Source organism: Sebastes fasciatus, chromosome 23 (genome assembly GCF_043250625.1).
Source record: "Sebastes fasciatus isolate fSebFas1 chromosome 23, fSebFas1.pri, whole genome shotgun sequence".
Lineage (NCBI taxonomy): Eukaryota > Metazoa > Chordata > Actinopteri > Perciformes > Sebastidae > Sebastes > Sebastes fasciatus.
The window spans coordinates 19904937-19919027 of NC_133817.1; the positions used below are offsets into that span (position 1 = coordinate 19904937).

At 41.7% G+C, this 14091-nt stretch overlaps 1 protein-coding gene and 1 long non-coding RNA gene across 2 annotated transcripts in view; one reads left to right on the plus strand and one right to left on the minus strand.

Moving 5' to 3' along the window:
- Positions 1-8308: 8308 nt before the first annotated feature.
- lrrn3b (leucine rich repeat neuronal 3b) lies at positions 8309-11671 on the minus strand. Its single transcript, XM_074626381.1, has one exon. The coding sequence runs from the start codon at positions 11653-11655 to the stop codon at positions 9526-9528; it is 2130 nt and encodes a 709-aa protein (XP_074482482.1). The 5' UTR covers positions 11656-11671; the 3' UTR covers positions 8309-9525.
- A 356-nt stretch (positions 11672-12027) lies between these two features.
- LOC141762321 (uncharacterized) overlaps positions 12028-14091 on the plus strand; it is a 138369-nt gene continuing 136305 nt past the window's right edge. Inside the window, exon 1 of the long non-coding RNA XR_012592800.1 lies at positions 12028-12122. This is a non-coding gene — a long non-coding RNA (uncharacterized LOC141762321). The remainder of the gene's footprint in view (positions 12123-14091) is intronic.

Genomic DNA, 14091 nt, shown 5'->3' on the forward strand with positions numbered 1-14091 from the left:
TTGTTGGTGAGGAAAAACTGTCATTGCCATTTTCAAAGGGGTCCCTTGACCTCTGACCTCCAGATATGTGAATGAAAATGGGTTCTATGGGTACCCACGAGTCTCCCCTTTACATACATGCCCACTTTATGATAATCACATGCAGTTTGGGGCAAGTCATAGTCAAGTCAGCACACTGACACACTGACAGCTGTTGTTGCCTGTTGGGCTGCAGTTTGCCATGTTATGATTTGAGCATATTTGTTATGCTAAATGCAGTACCTGTGAGGATTTCTGGATAATATCTGTCATTGTTTTATGTTGTTAATTGATTTCCAATAATAAATATATACATACATTTTCATAAAGCAAGCATATTTACCCACTCCCATGTTGATGAGAGTATTAAATTCTTCACAAATCTCCCTTTAAGGTGCATTTTGAACAGATAAAAAATGTGCAACTATTAACAGTCATGCGATTAATCACGATTAAATATTTGAATCGATTGACAGGCCTAAAAAATGACTTTTTTGTATCATATTTGCTCAAAGATACCAACAGCAGCTTTCATCTAAAGTTAAAAAAAGGTCTATCAGGTGAATCAGTGTGTCCTGTTACCTTTATAATAAAGGCATCCATTCATTTGGCTGTCCAGCTGAATCACACACTAATGTGGCTTTGGTTGAGTTCTGTCAGAAGATCTCTATCTGTCTCCTGACTGCTGTGGGCTTAAGACCTCTTTGTTCTGAGAGCGGTCCCATTCCTTTGATCGAATCCTCCCTCATTATCTCAGCTCCCTTTTGATTCCGATCAGGCTCAACAACCCCTTCTCGCATTTTCTCACCTTGCTAATCCTCCGCCAGAGTCACGGAACCGAGACTGGCTCTCGCTCAACCTTTCACATCCTCCGTTTGAAGCCCGCGGGGCGGACTCGCCAACAAGCTTCTCCCAGCTCCCAAAGCGAAAGCCCATCGAGACAAAAATAGTCATTCCTTCGAATGGAGATGCGGCGAAGACTAACCACTAATGGCCTGCAGGACTAAGAGAGAGGAGCCAGGCCCTCGTTATCACCCATGTTCTTTTGGACGCACTTCAGAGGGCTGAGAGGAGCTTTCTCTTTTGACAGACGAGACAGGGCTACAAATCTCTACAGCTAGTCGCACAGACAGCACATAAATAGGGCTTTTAGTCATATTCATTTATTTTTTAGCCTTTTTCTCGACACATTTCTCTTCACTGATCCTGACATATTCAGCAGTAGGCACTCGCAAAACTACAGTATGCGGTAGCTTTACATTCCCCAGTGAGAGAAAAGAGTGTTTTAACATGGCCTCGAGAGAGAATAATTTGTTATTAAGACAATAATGAATGTGATGGTATTCCACAGTCTGCTGCTAATTCCACCATTAACATAATACAATTTAATAGGTCACTCGGTTTCTTTTATTTCATAGATGAACAGCTTTCAGTCAGTGGAAACATCATTCTGGATAGCGTACATTATGAAGGAGAGCAGATTGCCAGACTGTTAACTACCCCGCTCCCTTCATTTCAATTGCAAATAATCCCGATAGATAATTTATGTAAAACACAATTATCATCAATATGAAACGGCCATTCGGTTTCGCCGTGATCTGAGCTAAAGTGGTGGATTCGTCTTATCCGGGGGGGGATGAGAGGAAACAGGAAACGGGAATCTATCAAAAAAGATAATGAAGATCAAACGCGGGCCTTTGGTTATTGTTATTCTAGTTTCCAGGGAAGCGTGTAATGAACTGAAGCAATATGGTTGTTTTGTGTAACCTTACTGCGAGCCGCACGCTGGTCCACAGTGTATGGAATCACACAGAGCCGCCATCCACACGTACCGGGGGGGGGGGGGGTTGGGAGGATGATTGATGGTGCACCGCGGCCATTTGTGTGTTCATTTTGAAAGCAGGCTTAAAATTCCCGGTGTAAACAGCGCTGACAGACAGCAGGGACACACATACAAAGACATCTTTCCCGTCCTTTGGCTTGATTAGCATCAACACCTGAGCGAGGGACAAAACTGATGAGTATCTCGTGTATAATAAAATATGCTCGCGGCGTGCTCAGGTGTGAACAGTAATTTGAAACGTACGAGGGGTACGGCACTTTATCTGCGCTGATGTGTTCCTCCGCCGAATGGCCCTCATGAGCCTCGACCCCCATCTAATAAAACCCATCCCTCTCTCCACCCGACGCTGCCATCATTACATCAAAGAATAAGGCCACCCGTTATGATGAAAGAGACACTGCAGGAAAGGTATTTTATTTAGGCCATAGGCCCCTTTTGCTGCTGCATTCCTATAGTACACACATACACTGGAGTGATGCTGAAATGCAGTTCAGATATTTAGCATTTTCTGACATTAAGAAGTGATTGAGAACACCAATAACCGACCAAAGTATAGTTAAACATTAAGCAAGAGTGAAAAGGGGCGAGTTAAAGTTAGTTTTAATCCAGTTTTCCTGGACACACTGTATGTTTTGGGGGAAATAAAGCTGTTCTTGTCAAATTAATTATCAGATTGCATGATTTTGTTGCTGTGTTTGGCATGTAAGATCAAGATAAACACGGCAAAATATACAACAAAATAAAAGACGAATCGATCTTACAAAAAAACAATCCAAATTTATTTTGGAATACACATTTCTGACACTTAATGAAATCATATTATCATTTGTTATTAAATGTACTTACGTATAAATTGTATACAATTACACTGAAAAAATCCATTTTAGTCAGTCATTGACGTCAGTTTATTATTTTATTTGTAAAATATTGAAATCAGATTCAGAACTTGCTGGAAACGGGTCATACAATTTGAATCTCTTAATTGAAATTTCGAATGCGTTAAATCTGCTTCATGAGGTTTTTTTTTGTCAGGCTTCATTTCATAGTTAGAATATGTTCCAGGTGGTTCCTCAGTTTTAAATGAACTACTGTACAGCTGCCATGAAAAAGTGCCGTTTGTACCCAGAGTTCCACCACGCCATCATATGAGTGTTGGTCGTGGTATTTTACTGATGTTGCCTTCATTTAAAAATAAGAGCACATTGTTGTTCCAGATCAGAGGTTTGCAAAGTGTGAGGCGGGCCACCCCAGTGGGGCTCCGAACAGTTTCAGGGGACGCTAAAAACATGAGTTATCAACAGAAGATCACATAGAATAGACTGAATGTGTGTGATTTGGTTAAAGAGATGCTTCAGAGATACAGTAGTTTTGGGGGGATTTACTGTTTTTTCCCACTTTCCCAGAGTCGGAAACTAATAAATGCCTCAGGACAGATCTTTTTATGTGTTTGGTGTATTCTGACGTTATGTCAAACAGCAATAAAGGCTGTACTGTGACGTCACCCATTGGTTTGTGGACTGCCGTTTTGAAGTTGTTCTAGATAATTTCATCCAGCATTAACAAACCAAACCTTTAACTGAACCAAGTTAGATGGACGAGAATTACCAGGATCATTAGCTTGAATTAGTCGAGCCACATTTGTAGAATGGGCCCCAAGCCATTCCAGCTGACTAAAAAAATACAAGGTTTCATCATTATAAGATTTAAAGAAGCACAATCACTGGTGCTGTAGTATTTAAGATCCTTTTTTTTTATTTAATTTCTCTCCCTATTTTGGCTTCATTATGACCAGCCTATGTTAAACGCCTCACTTATTTACAGAAGATGTGCCAGCAATTTTAAAAAACAAAACTTTACTTTTATGTTTATTTTACTGTCGGAGTTAAATTTATTTTTGCTCTTTTCCCCCTGTCATGCTATTGTGTGTTCTCCCTCTGGTATTTTGTTGTTGCCGCTTATTATTATCGTGTCCAGATTGCTTCATTTAGTTTTCTGCTCTCTCAAAAGCTGCAATTATAGCTTTGTAATTGCTAAAACTCTGAGAACTTGTAAGAAAAAAAATAACTAGTCATGAAAAAATGGTACTGAAGTTACATTAATGAGACTTTTATGTACAAAATCTTTTTTTTCCTGCTTGTTTCTGTATTTCTTTACACACAAAACTTAAAGTCATTGAGGTTAAACTGAAACTCCTCATCATTTTCCATGTACTCCTCTCAACTCTCCCCTGGTTATATAAAAAATTGTGACAGTTGGCACAGATGCTCCATCAATTTGGCCAGTGCATAATTACCAGTGAGTAAATTAGCATTTATGCATGCTTTTGCACATATTAGTTATATATAGGCGTTCAATATTTCAATTAAAAACACCCTGGAGACTGACTTCAAAAGTTCCAGCCTGAACAACTATCACCCAACTCTTCTTCAAACCTGCAGATGGATGTGAGTGAAGCATTAGCCTGCAGTAGAACGGCGGTACTTACACAGGGACTGTAACTGTAGGTGGCTCTTCCACAACAAGACATTAATGCTCGGTGATGATTAATGCGGGCCGCCATCGATATCGATGGCCTCTGTAGCGCTAATGATTCTGACGAGAGCGATGGTGCGTCTGTATCACGAGGTTGACGGTGCTTTATAAAACCTAGGAAGAACAGGGTTTTCCTCCATGTCCTTGCTTGTTAGGCACACACTTCCCTCCCTTTCTCTCCCACTAAATCCCAATCCATCATTAATGTGAGCACATGCATGTGAATAACTCATTAGTCCCCGCATCGATCGGCTGCATGCGCACTTCATAGAGGAAACAGACAAAGGGAGGCAGCAATCAATCAGTAGCCCGGGAAACCAATCAGCTATTTGAGAATGGCTCGTCCAATTAGCGGAAAAGCCCTCTGTGGTGTAATAATATTCCCACATTCAATGCAGGTTGAGTTTTCACCGCGGTCTATAAGACTTATGGACCCCGCATTTATCAGGATGTTGGGTTCCTTATGATGAATCAATGAATCAACTTCCTCTTTTATATGTGATGTCATGCAAAGTTGTGAATCAGAGGAAATATATAAATATGAACTCTTATCGGGCGGACAGAATGGAAGTGACTAATAGCAGCTGTGTGTTGGTGGGACTCTTTTCCCTGCATTTTAATGGAGTTGCACACATGTGGATGTGCATGATGCATGTGGTTGTGTGTCTATGCACTGCAGAGGCTCGAGGGGGGTGGAGGGAAAGAAGCACGTCATTTTTAGAAGCCGCCTTGGGAGTGATGGCTGTGGAAATGGAGACAGGAAGAGCAGAGATGCCCGTACACAAATGGCTTTTGACTGGTTGCTCTTTGACGAGCCGTGCCAAATCTGCCGCGACGTCCTGTCTCTACTTTTCAGGAAATACACAGCAATGCATGTTCAGAATGGCGATGCGCTTGGCAAATTCTGGCTCACTGATGATACGTGGTGGGTGTGAAAAATTCACCTGTCACCGGGAGTAACAATCAGCTCCGGTGTAGACACATCAAGAAGTGATAAGATACGAAACAACCTACACTGCTGCAGCGGAATTGTTTAATTAAAGGGATAGTTCGGGTGTTTTGAAGTGGGGTTGTATGAAGTTTTTATCCAGAGTAGGTGTATTACTCACAGTAGATGAAGGTCAGCGTGCCTCCACCATCGAGAAACTGACAGGAGCACTGGAGCAAAGCAATGCAGTGCTGTGGACGGGGACGGCAGAAGAAATTTTAGCGGCCTAAAACGAAGGCTCACCTAAAAAAATTATATCCGTTTAAGTGTACTCTATATTTAGAATATTTTCCGACAGCGAACTGAACTGAAAGTGAAACTTATCTATACTATTTTTGTCATCTGAGCACATAGATTAGTTTCACTTTCAGTTCAGTTACTCATCGGAAAGGAGAAAGAAAGTGTTGTCTGACGGCAAGATAAAGCGGTAAAAATATTGAAAATATAAGTAAAATTAAGTACACTTAAACGGATATAAAAAAACTTTTAGGTGAGCCTTTCTTTTAGGTGGCAAAAATAAGTTTTTCTGCCGTCCCCGTCCACAGCACTGTTTTGCTTTGCTGGTGCCGGTGTTTCTCGATGCTGGGGGTATGCTGACCATCATCTACTGTAAGTAATGCACCTACTATGGATAAGTACCTGAAACAACCCCTCTTCAAAACACCCAAGCTATCCCTTTAATAAAGATCCACCATCATGATAATATGTAGAATTTATTTTCCTGTCGTGCGACTCCAGGAGGCAAATCCATTTTTTATTCCATCATGAAAGCAATCCCTGCTTTGTTATTGCGATCCATAGGTCATCCATTTGTTCCCCCCAATAGCCGGCCGTAAAGGCCTCTTAAAAGCAAGCAATGGCATTAAACATAGTGCTAGCAGCAGGATTGTAAATGCATGTTGACATTTCACTTTCCATTTGAATGTAGCTGCCTGTAGCTACACAGGCTGACCTACGTGGAAGTTTGTAACTTTAATAAGCTGATAATTCAAACGTATAAAAGTGCCTGCTGCAGCTCCGACATTGTTTGCTCTCTGCAGCCCCCTCGCAGTGCTATAGGATTTTTTTTTTTAATCTTATCTCAGATAGAGTTGAAATTAAATATTTGATTGCAGCATTAGAAAAAGCGAAAACATTTGGTATTAAATCAGGCTGTTGTCTGAATAAGACTATATAAATATGAGCTATTTGGAGAACCATCATATAGAAAAAGTAAATAGTAGCTTCCCACATGCTGAAGGAAATTAGCAGAAGAGCATTCCACTAAATCAACTGAATAAAACTATAACTTTAAGCAGGCTCACAGATGTACATTTTTTCATCTAACATTGTAAAAGGAAAAAATGACCTGCCAGCCACTGACTTAATGACTGCCTTTTGTTAAAAATGAAATAAATAAATGCCCCATTGAACTTGCACCTCCCACTGGTGGATTGCACCTTCAAATCTCCGGCCCCCTCTGACAATGATCCTCGCGAAATTAAAATGAATATGTAACCGACAGGAACACCCATCTATAAGCCTTTTACAGAGCACGCATTAATATCTGCCTCAGAGCAGATGGCTTTTTTTCTGAATAGAACAAGGTGGTTTTAATATTTGAAATATTTGAAGATTCAGCGAGAAACATAATTTTTTTCCTTCCTCGCTGCGGATTAAATGGTGGCAGCTCGCTGGTTCTTTTCATGTGGGATTTAAGTTAAATCCAGAGGGTTTTTTATTTCTAATATAGGTTGCTTTGAATGTACAAATTCAAACAAAAAAAATCAGTGGATGGAAAGGACGAGAGAGAGAGAGAGAGAGAGAGAGAGAGAGAGAGAGAGAGAGAGAGAGAGAGAGAGAGAAGAAGATGGAGGAAATGCATGAGATTGGGACCGACAGCAGGAGATGAGTTACTGGATAGCATTCAGCTTATTCACTCAAGTGTGTCATCAAATAATGAGCTGTAAAAGAAAAATAGGAAGAACAAATATGGCAGATGCTTTAATCTCAAAGAACGTGTTTGGTCGGTGGCTTCTTCCTCTGCTGTCATGGGTTAGTTTCTCCGAGCACGCACACAGAGAGATCGAAGCTGCTACAGTACACCTCTGAGTAACCTTGAATTTATGTTTGCATGTACCTACGCATGTTTATATGTATATGTGGGTATTTGTGGATCCATATTTGTGCCTGCGTTTGCAAAGAGACAGTCTGACCTGAGCGTTACCTGAGGAGCACACCGCGTCAATATTTTAACTCCCTATGTCTTTGACAGATGGCTCGGCTCTAAAAGCCTCTGTCCGTGGTGCTGAAGGCTGTTCCTGATGTATGAGCGTCAGGCCCCGCTTGATAAATCCACCGTGTCACTCCGCCTCTGACAGCCATTCATCACGCTCGGCTTTCTCGCGTGAAATGTTCTGTGCGCTGGATAATTCAGTAAGACAAATAAAACGGGGGAGTCCTAAAGCTTCGACTCGGCTCGGTCCCACCCTGCGTTGACTTTTCAGTACTGTACTTTATCTCTCTCTCTGTGATAGGGACGCTGTGTCCCCGTCTAAAGCACAGGCTGCAGCAGCTGTAGCTGCAGCACAGTGACTATATTCAGACCGGCTGAAGGACGAACATGTTCTTAATGAGGCGGCTAATGAGTTCTGTTCTTTTGTTGCTGTATTTTTTCTTCTTGCCAGGGTTAGGACGACCATTCAACCATTCAGCTGAAAGTCTCCTGACTTTTCCCCCGTGGTCTGACTCAAAAGACTCCCTCCGTACTACATGGTCATTATCAATATTTTGTTTTTACATGCTTGCAGTTGAAATGTCACATGTAAAAGTCATTACAGTTATCCCATGGTTGGATGACGAAGAAAAGAAAAGTAATATACTTTTAATACCATGCATTTTGGTCTGAAATGACAAATATGAGAAGAAAGCAAAGCAGAAAAGTAGGCAATTGTTTGTAAAAGAAACAATGACATTTATTTTTTTCTTAGCACTTTTCTTAATTAGTCTGTTGTGCCCATTGATCACATATAGTACAGTTAATATAAAAATGGCTTTTTAACTTTACACCCAAAGCAACAACGAAATGTTTTTCTTAAAATATGTATGCTAAAAATACTGAGAAAGTATTTCCACTAAAAGTACCGGAGAGTAGCTTGTGATTCCGCAATGATGACATGGCCATGTTTTGCTGTTTCTTCCGCTCCTTCTGTTTACCTCATGTAGTTCTTGTCGTAGGCACTTACCAGGGTATAACAGACCGCTTCGCGAGGAGATAACACATCAATCACCTCAGTTTTAATCAACCTGTTATATTTGTTTTAGTCCAACGCATTTTTTTTTTCTCCTAGTCACCGTTGCAATGAGAACTACACAGCATAAACAGCCATTTGGCAAATGCCCTCTCTAGATACTCATTTTGTAGCTGAATTTCATTAAGCTTAATGTGACGTTGTAATCAAAAGTAGTCTGCCCCTTGCCTTAATTTAAAACCCATTTAAACTGTTCAGATACAGAGGATTTGTCATTACATCAACATAATAGAATATATAACAATATTTCCATGAAAAATCAAGAATCCATTTTAAATAGAAAAAGGGGGAGGGGGGTTTATATTTCATCAAAAGGCTTACACCATAGTCACTGTAATTTGTCTACTCTACTAAATCTCCCTTCCCATAATAGACAGGTGTTATTAGTGTATCTCTAACTCGTCTATGGATGTTTGACAAAGCACAGACGGTATTGCTTGGGACCACACGGGACAGTTCCACAACTCTGAACACATTTAACAGTCAATTACAAGAGAGTTGACCATCATCATCATCATCATTTTCACTTTCGTTTTCTCTGCCTGCATCTCTGTATGAATGGTACTGAAATATATCGTTTTGCCGTAAATGCCCCTTTTCTGTTGATGTTAGCTTGGTTTGATGTTAACGGTTACAAAGCCACCACTTCAGCTGGGGTTGAAACTGGGAGAGCATGTAGTCTATATTAAACTGTTCCATCCCAGTCCAATAATAGGTTTGCCAGTGTATCTGAGCCGGGGACCAGCAATGGGTATGCCTTCTTGAAACAGTACTACAGATTTGTCCACCCCTGCCCATGGCCTTGTCCATTCAGTGTAGTAGTTGGTGTGTGATGCTCTACAAAGCGGCGCTTCTTAAAAGACATTGTCAGATACATTTATGACTGTGGCTTTCACTTTCACTCCACTTGGCAGTCCCTTACCCGAAACCCACAGCTTTGTAAAGAAAGGAGAGTGCATACCGGTAGCTTCCGCTGGTGTCAGCGGAGCTTTGGAGTCGCATTTCCTTATATCCCCATAAAGGTGGTGGTTCCTCAGAGACACATAAATAAGCAGGCATGCCACTGAAATCACTGCCAAGAGCACACCAAAGACGGTGATTACTGCTGCGTCCCATTTTTCTGTGTCCTTGGCTGCCAGCTCTAATCCTTTAGTGGTGACATTGACACATTTGGTGTCATGGTTGTAGTGGATGCTGCCGACATCCACGCAGACTTTGTACAGAGTGGCGGGGCTGAGATGGGTGAGGTTGTAGACCTGGACGTCAGAGGGCACCCTGGTGGTAAATGCCATGGTGGGATGGTTAGCGTCTGACCCTGTGTACCATTTAATGTTGGGAGCCAGGGTGCCACGGCCGGCCTTCCACGAAACCAGGATGGAGTTTGTCTCCACTGATTTGATTACGACATTCAGAGAACCATTTACAGGTTGGGGAAAATATCCGTTCACCTCTACCGAAACAGATTTAAGATCAGCTCCGACCAGATTGTGGGCAACACAAGTGTAAAGACCAGCTTCGTTTTCTGTTATATCATAGATGTCAAAAGTTCCCTCTGGGTGCATGTAGAACTTGTCAGACACGGTGTTAGGCAGGACCCTGGTGCCAGACGGGGTGATCCAGTAGATGTCCGGCTCTGGTTCAGCAAAGGCCCGACAATGGAGCGACACCGAGCTCCCGTTCCGTGCTTTAATATGACTAGGCATGCTTTCGGGAGAGATGAGTGGCAGACAAATCTCCATCATCTCCCTGAAGTGCACCTGTCGGACATGCTGGCCCTCGTACTCCGGGGGCTCCACACAGTACAGCGAATCAGGCTCCATGAAGCGAAGGTTGGTCTTGTTCATGTTCATCCAGCGGACCACGCAGTCACAGCGGATGGGGTTGCTGTGCATGCTAACCTCTCTGAGATTTGGGAGGGACTCGACAGTAATCCTGTGGAGGGCACTGAGCGCATTGCCATTTAGCATTAGGGTTTCCAGCCGTGGTAGTTTGTAGAAAGCATTAGGGTGGATGTAGGAGAGTTTAGGATTGTTGGTGGCTTCTATTTTGGTCAGCTCGGGGAGGTTATTGAGGGCAAAGCTGTCGATGGAAACTAGCTCTGGCATGCTATTAATCCCCAGTTCTTTCAGATGGAGCATATCCACAAAGTCCCCTCTCTGTATCCTCGAAATTGGGTTTTTATTTAGATCCAAAAATTTGAGATTTTTAGCATTTCTTAGGGCAGAATGAGGCACCTCTGGGAAAATATTATCATAGAACGAGATGCTCTCTAAGTTATCAAGACCAGCCAGTGCATCGTCGGGAAGCTGAGACAGGTTCATTCTGGTGAGAACGAGACTGCGGAGGTTACTGAGAGGTTTGAAGTTCATATCATCAATTGAAAGAATAGGATTCTCACCAATCATCAGGATTTCAAGATTTGGCATGGGGTCGAACCACTCTCTTTTAATGGCCGTCAGCTTGTTCGAATTGAGGTGGAGTCGCACGAGGTTGCTGAGGCCCTGGAAAGCCAACGGGGAAATGGAGGAGATGAGGTTGTGATTCATGTAGAGCTCCTGAAGGTTTGCCACCTCAGCGAGACTTCGCTCAGGCAACTCTCGTATCCAATTTTCCTCCATGTGAAGAGACACCAGCTGAGGAAGATTCCCCAGGTGGACGTCGCTGATAGAGGATAAGTTGTTTTGCGATAAATCGATCTCCGTGATGTTGGCCAGGTAATCCAAGGGTTTGTCAATCTTGGCAACATTGTTTGTTTGCAGTAATAGTACTTGTGTGCCCACTGGTAATTGTTCCGGCAGGCTAAAGAGTCCCAAGTCATTACAGTCAACTGTCTGCGCCTCCATGTACACCGAACTCGGAGAAAACCAGGGTCTAATCTCACATACACAGAGCTTCGGGCAATCAGGCCTCTCCTCTGTGGCCACAACAAAAGAGGCCACGGCCAAGCCGACAAAGAGACGATCCACGAATGACACGTCCTTCATATTGGACCGATTCCCTCCAGTAAGAAATTGGTCCTTGTAGATTAAGTGGTCTGAGCTGTTAACTTCACAAATAATGAATCATTGGCTGCAGCTGCTGAGGCGATTGACTCACCGCCCCTGCCACCGCCACCACCAACTGCAGCAAGACTCCCTGGGGTTTTTTGTCTTGCTGTGTAGACGCCCTTGGATGTAATGACCAATCACTCAATGCTGCCTGCAGGTGTCAGGGTTCGGGACCAAGGCTGCAGTCAGGCAGACCCGAGTAGGTTGGGAGGGGGGAAAAAGAAAAAAAGGACGGACCGATATTACACCTCAAAGGACTTATGTTAAGCACATTCATAGGTATCCATGAAAAATCGTCTCTCTCTTTACAGATGGATGTCCTCATTGATTGTCGTCACCAGCTTCCAGAGTCCACAGCCCAGTCCATTCCTACCTGTAAGACAAACAAGACAGAGAGGAGCGGTGTGAGTATTACACGATACTGGACGTGGTCAGGGAATCTCATAAGAGAAGGATTTGGGCATATTGACATTTGTTATAGGCACACTGATGCATGTTGACATTTGTACACGCTCCCTTCAAGATATAGAACCGTGGATTTATATCTACTTGACCTTCTAGACTTCATTCTGGGGACGCCCCCACAATATGGCATTTAATACTGATGTTAGCAGTGTGAGTCTCTTATTGGTTAAATAGAAGGCTTTATTAAGATTCTTAAATGGCAGACATCCTAGGGCTTAAGCATTAGCCTTCAGGGCAAGCTGCTTAAAGACACTGGAATATGTCAGTCACTATGGCAACAAGTAAACGGGCAGGCAATGACACACACACCACAGTGAGAAAGTTGGGCCGTACATGCAAACGAAGCATTTGACACAGATGCAGTTTGCACCTGTTTATTCGAATTTGCAGCAACCGACGGCCATAAAAATGAAAATGCGTTAATGTGTTCACATAATTAATCGGTGCAATCAACAAATCTGCACCCCAATGGGATTTAACATTTTTGGAAAATACAGATCACGCAGTTCATCAGTGCCCACATACTGCAAACAGCTATGTTAATGTGTGTACACACACAGAGGCCTAAAAAGAAAAAGAAAAAACCATGGTCTTGGACACAGCTGTTTACAAATAACAATAATTAAAGGTCAAAAAGAGACTACCACAAGTCCTATCTGCGGCTTTGTTAAATGACATTTACAGACTTCTTCAAAATGACACATTGGAGAAAAAAAAGTGACACTTTAACTGTGTCTGAAATGTCTCACTCATTCAGTACTTTCAACACTTATGAATCATCATCATTTATCATCATCACTCACAGGAATTTTTGCATCAATTATAGCAAAAATTAATGGGATACTTTACAGAAAGTAGTTTACATGCCATTGACTTTTTCATTCTAGTGTGGGACATTATGGAAGTCAATGGATTTTTTGATTGGGTTTTTGGTTATATGCCTGGAATAAGGTCTGTGGTTAACACAAGCTTAAGAAATTTTAACAATTTATCCTACAACATAAAATCAATCAGTAAATATCTGACAAAAACAATTTAAAGGTTTTATGTGTGAAAAAAGGCGGTTGCGAACAAGTGACTAAATGAGACTACTATGCGTCATCACGCTGAACACTGAAGATTAGTGGTGGTGACGTTGAAGACATGCGACCGTGGTGTAGTTCATTTATAGCCTAACGTAAGTTTTTCAATTCTGGCGATCGCATTTATGCTTCAAAAATCATAAGTGTCTTGCCGAACAAAACGTGTAAGTATTATAAACATTTGTTTGACACAGAGCTAATTTTCTGCAATAATCCAAAACCCAATGATAAAATCCCATTGGCTTTTTGTTGAGGGAACCAATACGAGGCTAACTTCCTGGTTGACCTACAAAATTACGTCATCCCTGCAGCACTCTATAGAGAGTGATTTTGGACACAACTTTTGTCTAAATTGAGTGAAAGCTAAGGGCTTTTTATATTTTACATATGTCATTCGGTTTTAGGTACAACATACAGGTACATGTATTGTACTGTATATTAGAGATGCAGGTAATGTTGTTTATGTACAAGTAGTATTTTTGAGACGTTAATAATTTCTAGGTTTGTTTTGGTGACAATCAATGAAGAGCCAGAAACTGTTAGTGGCAGATTCTAGGCCCATTTTATAGTTCATAGTCATTAGCCCTGTTGTGAAATGGGGCACATATAAGAGTAAAAGCTTAAACAAGCATTACAAGGCAAACAAATCAACAGTGACCAGATTTTTGTCCTTTGATTATCTGCCATTTATGGTGTATTAGAGGTGATGCAATTCTTTCAGTTCTTCCAGTGATAAAATAAAGATTAAATTGTCCATAAATATCTTCATTTCAAGCATGAAATTATTTGAGAAAAATAATCACATGCTGTATATTACAAATGGAAC